This window comes from Dipteris shenzhenensis, chromosome 32, assembly GCF_047967505.1.
Source record: "Dipteris shenzhenensis isolate YYH24624 ecotype China chromosome 32, Dip_SZ_1.0, whole genome shotgun sequence".
In the NCBI taxonomy this organism is placed as follows: Eukaryota; Viridiplantae; Streptophyta; class Polypodiopsida; order Gleicheniales; family Dipteridaceae; genus Dipteris; species Dipteris shenzhenensis.
The window spans coordinates 42,663,411-42,681,548 of NC_141627.1; the positions used below are offsets into that span (position 1 = coordinate 42,663,411).

Here is an 18,138-nt window from a genome sequence, read left to right on the forward strand (position 1 = left end):
TTGTGTGGGAAAGCCTTGGAGGATCTTCTATATTTGAGATGCCATGTCCGGTTTCTAGGCATGCTAAGCTAGTTGTGGCCAGGGTAAATTAGATTAACGGCCTAGTTCTCTATATAATGGAATTGGATATTGGTAGTTCTCTATACAAGGCAACCTAGTAGTAAGCAAAGAGAGACTTCAACATCAATGTACAATGTGTTAGTGGAATTAGTACAACAAATTTCTTCTATTGATTTCCGTGACATCAATGTACAGAATGTCATTGGAATTAGTGCAACAAATTTCATTTATTGATTTTTGTGAGCATAGGTATTGCTAACATGTTGATCGAGACATGTTAAATGACAACAAGGAAGAATTTTGGGACAGCTCCTTGAAATCTTGTTACAAACTTTATATATGTTATGTTATCAATGGCTTGGCATTATGAGTTGGCTAAGAGGGTATGCTACAAATTCAAGGTGAATGGTCAGGTGGTGTGTTACAAAGCATAGTACAAGATACACGGAATACCAAAGACATCATTTTATCGGTATAGAGAGCAATTTGAGAATGGTATGCTACGTTATGGGATTGTGTGGATGTGATGGTTTGGTCGTGTACATCAAAAGCCATAAATCCACCCAAGAAGATAACAACATGTTTGTATCAAAGCATAGGAAGGCTTGCTTTGTATAGAAGCATAGACATTGGTGATCATTTTGTCCTCGGTATTATGTTCTTTCATGTAATGTTTCTCACTTGTTGTGATTTTTATTGATGCCTATTTGCATAAATTTTTTATCTGACAAAATCACAAGGTGTTTATTAACACCTCTGGTAATCCATTGCATCCCCAAACGGTGTTTAGTAACAGCGGTGCCACTATTACATTTTAGTTCAGAGAACTAATAAAAATTTCCACAATCAATGAAGTTTCCCATAATCAATGAAAATTTTCATAATTCATAATCAACGAAATTTTCCATAACTAAAGAAAATTATCGAATTTAATGAAATCTAGGTCAACAGGATGGTTGACTAGGGGTTGCAAGAGGAAGGAGAAGAAGAAGACGACGACGACGACGAAGAAGAAGAAGCCACAGCACAAGCAGAGAGAGATGGCTGGCTCCGATCCTCACGGACACGGCTCCCACGGTCACGAGATCAGCTATGGCGGCCTTACCTTGCACCCCCCAAAGCGCTGGCATGTTCGGACTGGCCAGATCATGGGCGCTATCATGTGGTCTCTCTCCATTGTGCTACCCTTTGTTAGCCTCCTACATCTTTAAACTCTTGCCGTAGATGCCCAGTCCGTGCTTGCGTAACGGTATCCTGAATGCTGCAGGTTTTGGATCCTGTACAGAGCCAAGGAGGATGGGCCTGTCTTGCTGGTACTTTCCACGTTTTGGTTGCGCCTCGAGTTATTAGAAAAATTCTGCTGCATTCGTGGTTTGGTTTTTTGAGTAAAAATGCAAGTTCTCATGTTCGTCTGGTAGGGTTTACGCCATCCATGGGATCATCCTGGCCATGGTCACGGGCATGGGCATGGACATGAACATGCACACGGGGAGGACGCCAAGGTATGATGTGTGAAACAATTTGAAAATTCAAATTATTTGTCTCAACATATGTAAGCGCCCAGCCGCAGCTAATTCGACGTCATGCGCCGTACGAGGGGCAATGTCGGATAAATTGGGGCTTTCCCCTTCGATTTCCAAGTTCGTTATGAATAATCTGTTCTAAACGACAAATATTTGGCCGGTGTGAGTACTAGCAATGCTGACATCTCTGCAGGTTTTTGTGTAGCTCTGTTATATTTTCCATCCGTTCTCGGAATCGTCCAATTTGTGTGCATTTCTTGTCCTCATTTCGGGAGAATGAGATAATTAAGGCTTCTCTTTTACTAAACAAGCTTCCTAGGCTTCTTGATGGTCTTTGAAAAGTTAAGCCATCGTGCTTCCACTACATTTTAGACGTCTTTGATTACACCTTTAGCAGAATTGTACGTGGTCCGATTTCTTTCTTTACACCTTTATATTTCTCGTGATATGTTGAGATTTAGGCGTTTCTCAGGAGGTTTAGTCTTGCTAAGCTGAGACATTGATTTTTAAAGTAGCCATTATATTGTCTTAAAAAATAAACTCACCTGCATTCCCTCCACTTATGTCAAATTTTTGTTGAGTTATTGATCCAACCCGTTGGTGCCTGCTCAATGCAGCCCTCGTCCAGCTTAATGCCCTAGTCAGCTCATTTTTACTGGTCAACCAACTTAATGAATTAAGTGGCCCATTATTGATTGATCAACTGCCTGGGCCATTCTCTTATCCTGGACTCCTTTATTTGGTTGGTGAACTTATGTTGTTTCGTCTCAGTTAGCTAGTCGACAAAGTCAATGTGCAGGTAAACTCTGTCAAAAGACCGCAAAGAGCGATTGCTTTTCAATTGCATTTTATTAGTCTTTATAGAAGTAAGAGTGCTTCTGCCTAATAATATTTTTTCACTGTAAATGGGTATAATTAAAGGAGAGCAATGAAGGAAGTTGGTCTAGTCATTCCATCTGTAGTGTAGTGATGGCAACAACTGCACTCCTTTAGTGACACACCTCTGTAATCGCTCAAGATAAGCTCAGTCTGTCATGACATCTTTCTCCATTTAGAGGGGGAAAACAAAGCCCTCCCCCTTCTGTTTTGGTTTTATATTCGAGGAAGCATTGTGTTTAAACAAACCTCGATGCAGCTCATAGATCTTGACAGATCAGTAAGCACTGCATGGCTTTGTAAGCACCTCTCTGTATTTCAAATTTGGAGTTTTTTTTTCTTCTAAGGATCTCCCTCCCTCCTGCGGCTGCCCCTGCCTTTCCCCTTCTCATCTACCTCCATCTCAACACTTTCTTTTTTTGCCTTTGTTGAAAAATCTCATTTAGTAAGGTTGCTCTTGTATATTTTCATAAAAAACCATAGGTTGCAGTTTCAATACCTATGCTCCCAGCGCTCTTGCCTCTTTCCTCCCTTAAATAAGTTCTGAAAACATTGACATTATTTGTAGAGAATAACAGAGAGTATGTACAGAGGAAGATAGAGTTATAGAGCCTAGGAACTCACTCAGTAGTATATTTAAATCCAAACTTCTTGTGCTTAGTGTGTACTAAATAGATGTGCAGTAAGTAAACAGACAATGTGCAAGAGAGAGATGTAGAACCAGCAAAATATATTTCCATCCAATGTGGAGACAATACAAAAGTTATGTCTAGTGTGCCACCCTCTATGACTGGAGTGTTGACTAGATGCGGACCCTGTACATACACAAGGCCGTTCTCCTACCTCATTGGCATTCCAAAACACTTGGACCTGCATTGCTCTCGTTGAGGTTGTGTGGGCCTCGTATGTGTGCCCCACAATCACAACTTCCAACTGATCCTTCTTGTAAGGCAGTGGCTTGCTATGATTCCTTGACTTCCTGCTGCTTAGAATGCAGCCCAAGCTGAGGCACAAGTCACCTCCTTCGATCCTGTCTTTCTTGCTGCTCTGAGGGCAGACAATGGTGAAGACCCGTGAGCACCTTGTTCCCTGCAGTTACCACTTTCCTTGCTGCACCACAATCCTCCTGGATGGTACCTTGAAGCAGGCTGGACTGCTCTCCCGCCCTAGAATACCTGACTTCCTACAGAATGGACCTACCCAGTCTGTAGGGCTTTCTCTACCAGCCAACCCTGGATCTAGCCCTGCAGCAGCTCCAGCCTGTCTGTGTGTAATGGAATTTATGATTTTCAAATTTGGGGGCTGTCATGAGATCGAAACTACACTAATTGTTGTGTTTTTGGGCACGACAACCATGTTGCTGCCCACCAACAGCCCAAGCTCTTCCTCCATTATCTATTTACAGCCACTCCATGAGCTTGGACAAATTGTTGCTCCCTTCTGTTGCTGAGTTTCTACCCCAACTCATTCTCTAGACATGCCACGCTTAAGGGCCTACGTTCAGGCCCGTATTCCTGTGTCCGCTTGCGTGAATTTCTGATGCCTGCTCCTATGCGCTTCCTTGGCGGTGTCATAGTGTCTCCTAGCGGCCTGGGAATACGAAGGTGCTCGAGTTGTTTCAAAGCAGGTAATGTTTCCCTCTTGTGACGAGCAGTTTTTTAATCTATTCACTAAGAGAAAGTTGAAGCTACTGGGCCAACAGCATCAGTCCTTGCGTTCTATCAGATTGGGTGTCCTCTGGCCCATTGGATGCTTAGGAAGAAACTTTTAAGTTCATGGACATAGCAATCTCCACCAATGGAACATCCCCGTCTTGCTTTTCAAATCGAGAAATTCTCTGGTACAAACTTTCGCATTGAGACCAAGGTACGCCTCGTCCTTATGTAGTAGAGTGTGTGGAAAGTCGTCAAGGGAACTGATCCCAAGCTGGAAGGAAATTCAGCTGCGATGATTGCATGGAATGACGAAAAGGTTGAGCTCTTGCCATTATTGATCTGGGTCTTGCAGACAATTATATTCATAATCTCAATCTTGATATTACATCAAAAGAGGTATGGGACAATCTGAATGATCTTTTTGGAGAAGATCTTAATAATTCCAAAGTCTTTCTCAAACAACAATTTATAAGGTGTCCATTAAGGATTCCTCTTTGAAGGACCATCTCAGTACAACTTGCTACCTTGAAAGCTCCTCCTGATGATGATGATAAGAAGGCTGTACTTCTCAATAGGCTCGAAGACAATCCCAGCAATTAGATATTCTTGGTGTCCTTCAAGTTGCTCGTGCAATGAACTATGAGAAATTGTTGCTGTATTAATGGACAATGATCGTTGTCGCACAACACCCATCACTCCAGAACGAGAAGCAATGTACACCAGAAGCAAGGGCTGCACCAGTAAACACTTTGCAAGCAAAATGGCCAAGTGTACCTACTGTAAGAAACCTGGCCATACGGCCAAATCAATGCTTTAGACGGCTTGAAAAGCTTGAAGAAGAAGAAGCAAATCTCGTGGAGGTAAAGTCCGACCCAAACGTTGACAACCCACCAGACAATGCTCTCACTATCATGGTAGATCTTTCCATTGGGGAAGATAGCTCTGACTTTTGGGCTTTCGAGCTTTACTTTGTTGTGTCATTAATGGGTCCTCTACCCTTGCATTAGCATAAAATGAATGTTATGTATGTGTCAATAATGGTACTCTACCTTGGATAGCCCCCCAAAATGATTGTATGTGTGCCTTGTCCTCTAAATGCTTCATGATATCTTCTACACCTTGCCTAGAGCAAGGGGGGTATTATGGTGGCCTTGACCCCCACTTGTGTCTTTAGGACGGACTAGTGTATAGGTGTGAAGGTTAAGCCTCTTATCAGGCTTGCCATGCGATTGCAGGTGTCAGCTCAGTAAGGAGCAGTGGGCTCATACCTTCAGCCTTATGAAGGTATGGCTTCAATCCACTCTACTTCAATAATACTGTAGAATATTGCTATCAAGGTCAATTATATTACTCAGATAAACAATTAGTCAAATAAAGCACAATAAAAAGATGTCTCTTTTAACAAAACATGATTTCATTCATGTTAAACAATCAATCATGGCCTTATTGTTGGAAAATCTAAGCATGTTTCAGCATTAGCTCTAAAACCATGTTAGACATTGTTATAACACACGGTGAGAGAGTGCCACCAATCACCTGTTGGGAGGCAGAGAATGACACAATGGACCGCTGAATCTCAGACTGACAAGTACATACACCTTTTTATAGGCTGCACATAGACCTAATAAATCAGGTTGCATAGGATCATAAACATTACTTAGTCTACTTGGACAAGTGGTCCACTTGCACAAGGACTCTTCACACTCTAGGACTCTCACACATAGGCTTCGATATCCAACACCCCCCCCTTCGAAGCTAGGGTGAGAAGGACTATGAAGAGAACATGGTTGATGGAGGCTAGATGTGCTAGAAATTGTTGAAGCTGTTGATTGGTAGAATGAGGGTTTTGGGCCTTTTACAGGCTATATGACTTCATTGTTCAGACTGGTCAGCCTTGTTGACTGGTCATCGGTTGGCATAGACTAGATCAGCCAAAAAGTCAGCATGTTGTTTCACCAAAAGTCCACTGTGTTTTTGATCTGTTTTGTTGTCTGCTGCTTCTGCAATGCTGACGCTGCTGTTGCCACCTTCTGCTGCGCCTACCAGTCTGATTGGGTCAACCTCAGTATAGGGCCGGCCTGGCCCTTGTACCGAACATAACCTGGTGCGATTCCAGGCCCTTGGTTGGGTCATTCTCCTTGGCTTACATGTCCTATAGACCTCCTTCATGGCCGTCCAGCCCTTCCTGGCTATCCATTGTTTCTGGGCCATGGATCTGTTAGGCATGCTGTGTATTCAGCAACATTTTCTGTACATGCTTGCTTAGAAGCAGTTGTAGCTAGGCTAGATAGAATCCCCATTATCACAATTGAGTTGTCTCTTCCTTTTTGGAGGCTCAGTGAAACTATGCATATGCCTATGTGTCTGACATCTGCCTTTGTTTTGGGAGCATATGCTACAAGCAATCCTTATCCATATTGTATGCAACTATATTCCCATTTCATATACAGGGTCTGACAGAAGGTGTGGGAATTGTCAGAGAATTAGGGTCAACTCCCCGTTTGTAAGCCTCCAAATGACGAGAGCGTGGGGGAATGACCTGTAGGATGATAGGGGAAACATGGAGGGAGGGAGAGGCTGCCATGTGGGCAGACAGGATGCCACATGGGCAGCATGCAGACATCCTTCTTAGGGTTACTTATTGACCCACCTTTTAGTTGTGTTACAGACAGCCATGGTGCTGGCAATTCATTGGGCCACACATGGGCCCTTGTTTTATTAAAATGGCAGCGGAAGATGCAAACAAACTGAAATTATAGAGCCACACAGAGAACACTAGAGATAACAAAATGTACCACCACTGATCTGCTGTAAATCAGCCCTTAAACCAGGGCAGCAACTGAAATACAAGATATCTTGAATAAGATAGAAAACAGGAGCTGCTGGAGAGGCTGAACTGAAGCAGAGAAAAAGGGGGGAACACAAGAAAGCTGAAGCCTGAGAGCACGGAGGCAGGAGAAGCCTGAAACGAAGAGGCAGAGGCCTGGAGCGGGGAGGCAAGGGCCCTGAAGAGGCAAGATCTGCTGCGGGAGTGTGGGCAGCCAACTGAGCAGCTGAGAGGGGGCTCTGAGGGGATGGTCAGGAGCAGGCTGTATGCTGGAGCCTTGAGGAGCTGCAAGAAGTGATAGAGGAAATGAAGGGAAGGAGGCCCTTTTATAGGGCAGGCCAAGGGGGGGAGTCGGCCAGTTTGACTGGACCGACCAGCCTGGTCGGTCAGGCCAACTGGGCCGACCAGCTGGTCGGCCAGCCTACCCCCTCTGGCCCCCCTTGCTGCATGGGGGCTGGCCGACCAGCTGGTTGGCCCAGTTGGCCTGACCGACCAGGCTGGTCGGTCCAGTCAAACTGGCCGACTCCCCCCCTTGGCCTGCCCTATAAAAGGGCCTCCTTCCCTTCATTTCCTCTATCACTTCTTGCAGCTCCTCAAGGCTCCAGCATACAGCCTGCTCCTGACCATCCCCTCAGAGCCCCCTCTCAGCTGCTCAGTTGGCTGCCCACACTCCCGCAGCAGATCTTGCCTCTTCAGGGCCCTTGCCTCCCCGCTCCAGGCCTCTGCCTCTTCGTTTCAGGCTTCTCCTGCCTCCGTGCTCTCAGGCTTCAGCTTTCTTGTGTTCCCCCCTTTTTCTCTGCTTCAGTTCAGCCTCTCCAGCAGCTCCTGTTTTCTATCTTATTCAAGATATCTTGTATTTCAGTTGCTGCCCTGGTTTAAGGGCTGATTTACAGCAGATCAGTGGTGGTACATTTTGTTATCTCTAGTGTTCTCTGTGTGGCTCTATAATTTCAGTTTGTTTGCATCTTCCGCTGCCATTTTAATATGGTATCAGAGCACCAGGTTACTCTCTGATCTGGGAACTTCTATATTGATGAAGTTGAAGAAGTTTGTCCTCCACTGACTACAGAGCTTTCTTCTCCCCTCCCTATATATATATATTTTTTATTTTTCCATCCCGTACCCCGGGCTATCAATAGCAGCCTACTGCTTCATCAAGAGCCTCTCCCCCCCTTCCTTCATCGCGCATCGGGTCGGCTCCCGTCTTCACCCGTACGACTTTATTCAGGGGTTTTTTGGCAGAACTTATTGGCTCTTGATCTTTGGGTTCGATTGTTGAGATTGGCCCTGTTCTAGACCTTGATCTTTTCACCAGCCCCGTTCTCTTCAGCCCCTTGTTGCTGTCCATTCCCTGTTTTCAGTTATGGCTGATGAAACAAAGGATTCTACTCCGGATCTTCGCGTATCCCCTATGTCCAGTTTCTTTCAAGAGTCTGACAAGCCTGTACGTATTCCCACTCTTTCTACATTTCCAGATGCTCGGCAGTTAGATGGGACCAATTATTCTCTTTGGAAAATTCAGATGGCGTCTGTATTGGAATCTTATGATCTTGCTGAGTTTGTTGATCCCGGGATCCCTCGTCCGTCACCTGAGGAGGAGCCACATGCTTCTCTTATCTGGGATAAATTGAATGCTCGTGTACGCTCGTTCATCTTTCTCAATTGTCAACCAGGGGTTCTCAATCATATCAAGCATCTTACTTCTGCACGTGCTATTTGGGAATTTCTTGATGGCATGTATCTTCGCGTCACTCCCATGAAACGTATTTCCTTGGAAGTTCAGCTTCGTCGCCTCGATCCAACTACTTCTCCTTCCATACGGGACCACATCAACAAAATGCAGAGCATGCATCAGGACATCCTCCATGCAGGCAAGGCTATCTCCTCCGAAGATATGGCTATTACTCTCTTATCTCATGTTATTACTGACAGTCGATATGCAGCATTCTATTCTTCTCTTATTACCTCTGGCCGCCTCAGCACCATCACTTGGGAGGAACTTGTCCCCATGATGATGGATCAGGAGGAACAGTTCACTAAAACCTCTGATGGTTCTTCTGAGGCTCTTGTGGCCCATCGTCCCAAATCACGATCCAAGAATGCCCCGTCCTCTGCCAATAACTCATCTCCTTCAGATCCCTCTAGTGACCGTCCTGCTCCCAAAGGTAATTGCAATCACTGTGGCACTCCTGGCCATTATTGGCGCAATTGTCCATACCGCAAACACAAACGAGCTGACGCACCTCTGGCCGCTGCGGTTGATGCTTCCCTTACCCCTACTCCTGCATTTGTTCACCTTGAGCTCTTGAATTCGGTCCCCCTTCCTGCAGCAGAGTCATTGGCTCTCCATAGCTCCGATGCTCGTGAATGGATTGTTGATAGTGGGGCCTCTCGGCATATGACCCCCTCCTCCTCACTGCTCCAGGATCTCACTCCTCATTCTGGTCGTGTCTGCATCGGCGATAAGCACTCTATTCCTGTTCATTCAGAGGGCTCTCTTGATATTATTCCTGATCGCAAAGGGGGTAAACACTCTTCTCGTGTTCTTTATGTTCCGTCTCTCGGCTTTCATCTCCTTTCGGTTCATCAGATTTGTCAAAACAATATGAAAGTTGAGTTTGAAGCAGCCTCTGTCACCATCCGCGATCGTGCCACCGGACAGCCGGTTTGGACCGGCCATTCTACTAATGGTATCTACAAGCTTGTTGCCCTTCCCTCCCTTACAGGAACCTCTCTTGGCGACCTTTGGCATTATCGGTTTGGTCATTTACACATTGATGCTCTTCATCGTGCTTTCCGTGATCAGCTTGTCCTCGGCCTCCCTAACGTCGGTACTCGCCAAGGTCTCTGTCCCTCTTGCATATTGGGCAAACAACATCGCGAGCCGTTCGCTCATCATGCCTCTCGCCGTGCCACTGTTCCGCTTGGTCTTGTTCACCTCGACCTATGTGGCCCTATGCAGATTATGTCCCTTGGGGGAGCCTCGTACTACATGCTCCTTGTTGATGATTTCAGTCGCTACTCTTGGATCTATTTTCTTTCCCACAAGGATCTGGCTTTCAGTCGTTTCCAGACCTGGCTAGCCATGGTGGAAAAAGAATCCAATCACTCCCTCAAAATTCTTCGTGCTGATAAAGGTGGTGAATTCACCTCTCTCGAGTTTGATCGGTTCTTGAGTAGTCATGGTGTCAAACGGGAATTTGCCAACACAGGTACCCCTTCTGATAATGGTGTGGTTGAACGTAAACATCGTACCGGTGTTGAAATGGCTCGGACCATGCTCACTCACAGTCAACTCCCTCAGTCTCTTTGGGCCGAGGCCATGATGACCGCCATCCATACTCTTAACCGCTCTCCGACATCAACAGTCCCAAGCATGACCCCTTATCAAGCTTACTATGGATCTAAGCCCGATGTTTCCCATTTTCGAGTATTTGGCTGTGATGCTTATGTTCATATTCCTAAATCTGATCGTGGAAAGCTTGATCCTAAGTCCCACAAGCTCTTGTTCGTAGGCTACAACTCCGTCTCCATTGGCTATCGCCTCTATGATCCTCGCCGCCGCATTATCTCCGTGAGCAGGGATGTTCTTTTCGACGAGCAGGTCCTTCCGACATCCTCCGACTCTCCTCCTGTTCTTGGAGATCCGTCCGATGCCCCGGAGCCATGGTTGTTAAGACACTAGTGTCTTATGATAAGACACTTAAGACACTTAAGACACGTGTCTTACCTTAAGACACCTTTAGACACCCTGTGTTTTTTTTTTTTTTTGGGTGGGTGGGGAGTGACTTAGCCATGCTATCATTGATGGTGACTTTGGATCTAGCAGTGGCAGTGACCTCATAGATTCAAATTAGGATGAATCTTCAGAGATTTGAGTCTTGAGAGTCGAAAGCTTCCTTTCAATTATATGTGTCGAGATGCAGTTTTCATTCAAGTCACATGTGACAAGATTCAATTGTCAGTTTAAATCTTTAAGTATGCAAAACTTGCAAGCTCTTCAGTCGTGAGTCTTAACTTTAACTTTTAAGTCTTGGGTGATGAGTCTTGACTCTTAACTACATTGTACAAGTGCATTGTTTCTTCTTGCATTATTTAAGTGTAGTTTATTGTACTTCTAGAATCTAGCAGCTAGCTATGCTAGCAAGTTGTACATTTGTATACTTATACATATATTAATTAAATATTTATTATTATAACCACAATGGCGTGTCTTACGTGTCTTATCTTTAAGACACTTTAGACACTCGTGTCTGAAGCGTGTCTAATGTGTCGTGTCTTAACGTGTCTTACAACCATGCCCGGAGCCCTCTCTCCCTCCACCTGCCTCGTCCCCCGGTACATCACCTCCTATTCTCTCTCCTCCGCCTCCTTCTCCGGCTCCACCCTCGTCTGCTCCTCCTTTGGAACCCCGCTCGGTACGTGTTCCGCGATGGCTCATTGATACTCTCCGCTCCTCCGGTCTTGAGGATCCCTACTCCGAACCACCCCCTGATGATGGGCCTCGTCGCTCTCATCGCCATCTCCCACCGTCCTCTTCTGATCCCCTTCATGTCAATTATGCCCTTATGTCTCGCATCCTCGCCACTCGTGAGCCCACTACCGTTCCTCAGGCTCTGGCCCAGCCTCATTGGAAACAGGCTATGGAAGCGGAAATTCATGCTCTTCTTCGGAACCACACCTGGGACCTTGTCCCTCGTCCCTCACATCGTTCCGTCATTGGTGTCCGATGGATTTTCAAAACAAAATACGCCTCTGATGGTTCTGTCGACAAGTATAAAGCTCGGCTGGTGGCTAAAGGCTATGCCCAACGACCCGGCATCGACTATGGGGAGACCTTTGCACCTACCGCCCGGATGAGCACCATCCGCACGATCCTCGCTCTTGCCGCCCACCATCAGTGGCCCATCTTTCAAATGGACGTCAAATCTGCATTTTTGAATGGTGATCTTCATGAAGAGAGGTATATGTGGATCAGCCGCCCGGCTTCATTGATTCTCGTTCTCCTTTCATGGTCTGTCGCCTTCGCAAGGCTCTCTACGGTCTCAAGCAAGCTCCTCGGGCCTGGAATCAGCGTATTGATACCTTCTTCTGCTGCCAAGGCCTTCTTCGCTCTCTGGCTGATCCCAATCTTTATCTTTTTCATGAAGGAGATGAGTTATTGGCAGAGGACGGGGCATTCTTGGATCGTGATTTGGGACGATGGGCCACAAGAGCCTCAGAAGAACCATCAGAGGTTTTAGTGAACTGTTCCTCCTGATCCATCATCATGGGGACAAGTTCCTCCCAAGTGATGGTGCTGAGGCGGCCAGAGGTAATAAGAGAAGAATAGAATGCTGCATATCGACTGTCAGTAATAACATGAGATAAGAGAGTAATAGCCATATCTTCGGAGGAGATAGCCTTGCCTGCATGGAGGATGTCCTGATGCATGCTCTGCATTTTGTTGATGTGGTCCCGTATGGAAGGAGAAGTAGTTGGATCGAGGCGACGAAGCTGAACTTCCAAGGAAATACGTTTCATGGGAGTGACGCGAAGATACATGCCATCAAGAAATTCCCAAATAGCACGTGCAGAAGTAAGATGCTTGATATGATTGAGAACCCCTGGTTGACAATTGAGAAAGATGAACGAGCGTACACGAGCATTCAATTTATCCCAGATAAGAGAAGCATGTGGCTCCTCCTCAGGTGACGGACGAGGGATCCCGGGATCAACAAACTCAGCAAGATCATAAGATTCCAATACAGACGCCATCTGAATTTTCCAAAGAGAATAATTGGTCCCATCTAACTGCCGAGCATCTGGAAATGTAGGAAGAGTGGGAATACGTACAGGCTTGTCAGACTCTTGAAAGAAACTGGACATAGGGGATACGCGAAGATCCGGAGTAGAATCCTTTGTTTCATCAGCCATAACTGAAAACAGGGAATGGACAGCAACAAGGGGCTGAAGAGAACGGGGCTGGTGAAAAGATCAAGGTCTAGAACAGGGCCAATCTCAACAATCGAACCCAAAGATCAAGAGCCAATAAGTTCTGCCAAAAAACCCCTGAATAAAGTCGTACGGGTGAAGACGGGAGCCGACCCGATGCGCGATGAAGGAAGGGGGGGAGAGGCTCTTGATGAAGCAGTAGGCTGCTATTGATAGCCCGGGGTACGAGCCCGGGGTACGGGATGGAAAAATCAAAAATATATATATATAGGGAGGGGAGAAGAAAGCTCTGTAGTCAGTGGAGGACAAACTTCTTCAACTTCATCAATATAGAAGTTCCCAGATCAGAGAGTAACCTGGTGCTCTGATACCATATTAAAATGGCAGCGGAAGATGCAAACAAACTGAAATTATAGAGCCACACAGAGAACACTAGAGATAACAAAATGTACCACCACTGATCTGCTGTAAATCAGCCCTTAAACCAGGGCAGCAACTGAAATACAAGATATCTTGAATAAGATAGAAAACAGGAGCTGCTGGAGAGGCTGAACTGAAGCAGAGAAAAAGGGGGGAACACAAGAAAGCTGAAGCCTGAGAGCACGGAGGCAGGAGAAGCCTGAAACGAAGAGGCAGAGGCCTGGAGCGGGGAGGCAAGGGCCTTGAAGAGGCAAGATCTGCTGCGGGAGTGTGGGCAGCCAACTGAGCAGCTGAGAGGGGGCTCTGAGGGGATGGTCAGGAGCAGGCTGTATGCTGGAGCCTTGAGGAGCTGCAAGAAGTGATAGAGGAAATGAAGGGAAGGAGGCCCTTTTATAGGGCAGGCCAAGGGGGGGAGTCGGCCAGTTTGACTGGACCGACCAGCCTGGTCGGTCAGGCCAACTGGGCCGACCAGCTGGTCGGCCAGCCTACCCCCTCTGGCCCCCCTTGCTGCATGGGGGCTGGTCGGCTGGCCACGCCTGGAGATGCGGAATCTCAACATGTTTATGGCAGGTCTGCAGACTGTTGGAGGCCCTGTTGGAGGGGTACAAAGGGCTGTGCCAGCCCTGGGCTTGGACACAAAAGGTGCAGCTAACAGAGGGTTTTATAGAACCCAAAGGGCTGGTATGGTCGGTGAGTCCACAAAGTAATCCACAAAGTGGGTTGGCCAGCCAGCAGACTGGGTCAGTCTGACCTTAGCTCAGCAGTACAGGCCCCCAGTTGGTGTATTTGCTGGGTCATTTAGTGGGGGGGCAGTCGAGGTACTTGGAGAGCAGCATTGCAGACTGCTTCAGGCTCTTCAGGAGTGCATCCCCAGGCATGAGAAGGACCAGGAGAAGGCAGTAGCAAGGGGCAGCAGTCTGCCGTCTGTTCCAGCCTGGACAGAGGTTCCAGCAGCAGGGTGCGACAGAGGCACCAGAGCAGCAGTAGACCTTAGCACACGTGGAGGGCTCCTTCCATAGCCACTGAAGACCTCATCAGAGGTGCACAGCAGTAGGAGAGAGCAGCACATTAGGGCAACACTCTGTGGCCTCACATCCAGCACTAGCCTCGATGTCCATTTAGTGTGGTTTGTCAGTGCACTATTTTGTAATACATTTTGGGTCTTCTCCTGGAAATTCTTATTCAGTCATTGGTTGTTATGTCTTGCTGTCTATTCCAGATCCGAGCATGGTTTACATTTGCACACATGTGTGCACTTCCCGAGTAAGATCTAGAGTTCTCAAGTGTGGTCTCGTGGACGTTTCATTCTCCATTGTGTGTTCTAACATGGTACCAGAAGCTAGGACTTGAGCTAGAAGTACATGTTCAGATAGTATGCCAACAGGAAGGGAGGGGAGGGGGGGGGGTCTTCTCCTGGAAATTCTTATTCAGTCATTCGTTGTTATGTCTTGCTGTCTATTCCAGATCCGAGCATGGTTTACATTTGCACACGTGTGCACTTCTCGAGTAAGATCTAGAGTTCTCAGGTGTGGTCTCGTGGACGTTTCATTCTCCATTGTGTATTCTAACATGTTACCAGAAGCTAGGACTTGAGCTAGAAGTACATGTTCAGATAGTATGCCAACAGGAAGGGAGGGGAGGGGGGGGGACGTGTGCACTTCTCGAGTAAGATCTAGAGTTCTCAGGTGTGGTCTCGTGGACGTTTCATTCTCCATTGTGTATTCTAACATGTTACCAGAAGCTAGGACTTGAGCTAGAAGTACATGTTCAGATAGTATGCCAACAGGAAGGGAGGGGAGGGGGGGGGGTCTCTCCGGTTGGGTGGCTTCTCGAAGCGGTGTGGGAGTCGCAGGTCTCCCGGGGGTATCTTGGCTTCACTGAGGTAGCTTAGAGCTGGCTTATGGTAGCCTATGAGCAGCAGGCTGCTTAATATAGCAAGATGGCCCTATAGAGGGGCCTTGCAGGCAGCGGCAGGCGGGACAGGCAGGGGGGAGGGTATCTTGGCTTCGCTGAGGTAGCTTAGAGCTGGCTTATGGTAGCCTATGAGCAGCAGGCTGCTTAATATAGCAAGATGGCCCTATAGAGGGGCCTTGCAGGCAGCGGCAGGCGGGACAGGCAGGGGGGAGGGGGGCCCCTTGCAGGCAGCGGCAGGCAGGAGAGAGAGAGAGAGAGAGAGAGAGAGAGAGAGAGAAAAGGGGGGGGGGGATCCTTCTGAGTTTCATCTGAAAGCCTTGGATGGTGTGAGGATGTCCTTTTAGGTTTCATCTGAAAGCTGGCCTTCATCTTTAATGAAGCTGCTGCTGTAAGGGTTTTTTTCTCTCCTGAGTATGTAGAATTTCCAAGGGTTGTGTTCCAGCTGTAATTGATCTATCTGCTTTTAGCAGTGGCTACAGGTTTTTCTCTGTAATGAATGTGTACAAGATGGCGAATATTCAGACTGAACTATACACTTTATTGGGACGTTCCCACTGATTCATAGGCTTTTGGTCTCCCTCAGTGCCCAATTTTTTCAAATTTTAACCACTAATAAGAAAGCTGGTAAGTTCTTTGCACTAGGGTTTCTCCTTGATCTCTAATGTGGGCAAAGACAATTGTGTCGTTTTCAGGTACATCATTGATGCTAAATAATGGATACATGTAAATAAGGCTTTCAGCAGCTCTATTATGCGAAATGTTATCAACCTTAGCTCTTTACGAGCTAAATAGCAATTTGCAATGTAGTTGCCACACGGGATTTCGACTCTGATTGTGGAAATGTTGCTATCCACATGGGGCCTGGCCAAAGAACTTTGAACCTGAGCAATATTTTTCACGACTTGCATGTATGAGCATTTCCAATGTGAACTGATGTTGAGTTCATCTGAATGTGGATCTATGTTTGTAAATCACATGAAGCAGCCACGTGAGTGTTAATTTCTCATGAATATCTGGTTATGGTGTGCAAAGTTTCACTTTAAGGGTCTTAAAAACTCCTATTGACGAGTGCAGTTTATTCATCTGAATGTGGATCTATGTTTGTAAATCACATGGAGCAGCCACGTGAGTGTTGATTTCTCATGAATATCTGGTCATGGTGTGCAAAGTTTCACTTTAAGGGTCTTAAAAATTCCTATTGACAAGTGCAATTTATATTATCTACGAGTGTGCTGCAGTTAAGGGTGAAGATGACTGACTGTTTTATACTTTGAATAGCGCTAGGTCCCCCTCCATCAAAGGCAAAATTTGAACTAGATTTGTTTCTAAATTTTGCAGAATTTGGCATGTGCTAGTCCTTAAACTATCCTTTGAGTGACCAAGCCTACAACTCCAGCTTTGGCATAACTATTTTATGGTTCTAGGTAGAGGCCAAAATTGGTCAACTTGTAACAATTTGCTTGAGATTCAATGTCTCAAAAGCCTCATGTAAGTTTTTAAACACTATGCCAGCAATTGTGGGTAAGGTTCCATTGACCTAGCAAGACCTCTTGTACACTTTCTTGAATGAAGTGGTTTTCCAATATTGGGCTTGTGTAACAAGCATGTGCTTCCCAAACGATCTTGACAGTCTTGAAAGTGACTTTTTCCCTCCTCCCATACATCACCACATTGTCCGTTGAGCTTTCCAGTTTATGAGTTATACCCTTTGATACTTGACATGTAAATAAACATTTGTTCCCATTGGCCCCATGAGAAATCCTTGATTCTTTTCCTTATTGCATAGAAAGATGGAGTCTACTTATATGCAAGTAGTGAGCAATGGAGTTTCAACAAATTGGGACAAATAAGTGGAAAACCTCTTCTATATAACCATGTGCCATGCTCCAAATGAAGACCATGCTAAAGCATTGTGGCTTATATTCTTAAATGCATTGTGCTCCTTGGAGTGTGACTTGAATTATCTTGGAAAACTTAGGCTAGCTCCAAGGATGAAGGCTGGACATTTAAGTTACGAAAAAGAGGCTATAAATGCTCATTTTAAAAAAAATAGAGCGACGAAAAGGTAAAGTCCAAGTGATTGGGACGTTGTGACATAGCTTTTAATGTGGTAATGCTCTAACGTCTAGAAATTGGTTAAATTTAGTTGTCATTGACTAACTTATTTTATTTAGAAATTTGGTTTTTTTTTTAAATTAAAAAAAATAGTTGTAATCAACGAACTTCCTTTATTTAGAAAACACTTTAAGATGTATATCTTGGATGGGTTTGAAACTAGGTGGCAGTTATGGTTGATTTATTGCTTCTTTTACTTTTTTTCACATGCATGCTAAATTGTAGATTATATGGATAAATTGCTAAGGTTTTCATATCGTGTTGCCCCTCCCCACACCTCTTGTTTCTTTTTCCTTTTTGTGGGGAAAACCTTAGAGAATTTGGGAATGTAATGGCAAGGAATAAAGGACTTAATGTGGGGTAATTTTGTGGATAAGTGAGCAAGGGATGAAGATAATGGGACGGTTGAGGTCTCATAAGGACTCATGAGATGCCTTCAATGGAAGTATGGAAGCTTTGTTGGAAGGCCAAAAGAGAAAGGAGGTATTGGGGGTATACATGGCACCTAGCTCAAAAGGAGAAGGTTGGGCAATATTTGGGCTCACCCTTACGATATGGATATGGTTTATAAACCATATGGATATGGTTTATAGATTTCAAGGGGGGGGTGTATCTATTAAAGATAAAATCTCAATCTCATTCTATGTGAATGGTCTTCTCTAATGTGGATAAAAAATGAGTGCAAAAAAGGCATCGATAGGACTTGTAACCTTAACCCTAAGAGTTGCATGTAACAATAAATAGTTATATCTGTATATTTTGATACTGTCGATAATGTGACACGAAAAAGGAAACTTGAAACCCTTACCACCTC

General features: G+C 45.6%; 1 protein-coding gene across 2 annotated transcripts; it reads left to right on the plus strand.

The window, feature by feature from the left end:
• Positions 1-1,018: 1,018 nt before the first annotated feature.
• Positions 1,019-16,352, plus strand: LOC147880786 (NADH dehydrogenase ubiquinone 1 beta subcomplex subunit). Of its 2 annotated transcripts, none has more exons than XM_087370870.1 (4): positions 1,019-1,225; positions 1,328-1,373; positions 1,479-1,612; positions 15,902-16,352. In XM_087370870.1, the coding sequence occupies exons 1-3, from the start codon at positions 1,101-1,103 to the stop codon at positions 1,566-1,568; spliced, it is 261 nt and encodes an 86-aa protein (XP_087226996.1). In that variant the 5' UTR covers positions 1,019-1,100; the 3' UTR covers positions 1,569-1,612; positions 15,902-16,352. The 2 variants fall into 2 exon arrangements, with proteins under 2 accessions (XP_087226996.1, XP_087226994.1); XM_087370868.1 differs by having other exon boundaries at positions 1,022-1,225; positions 1,479-1,562.
• The last annotated feature ends 1,786 nt before the right edge of the window (positions 16,353-18,138 follow it).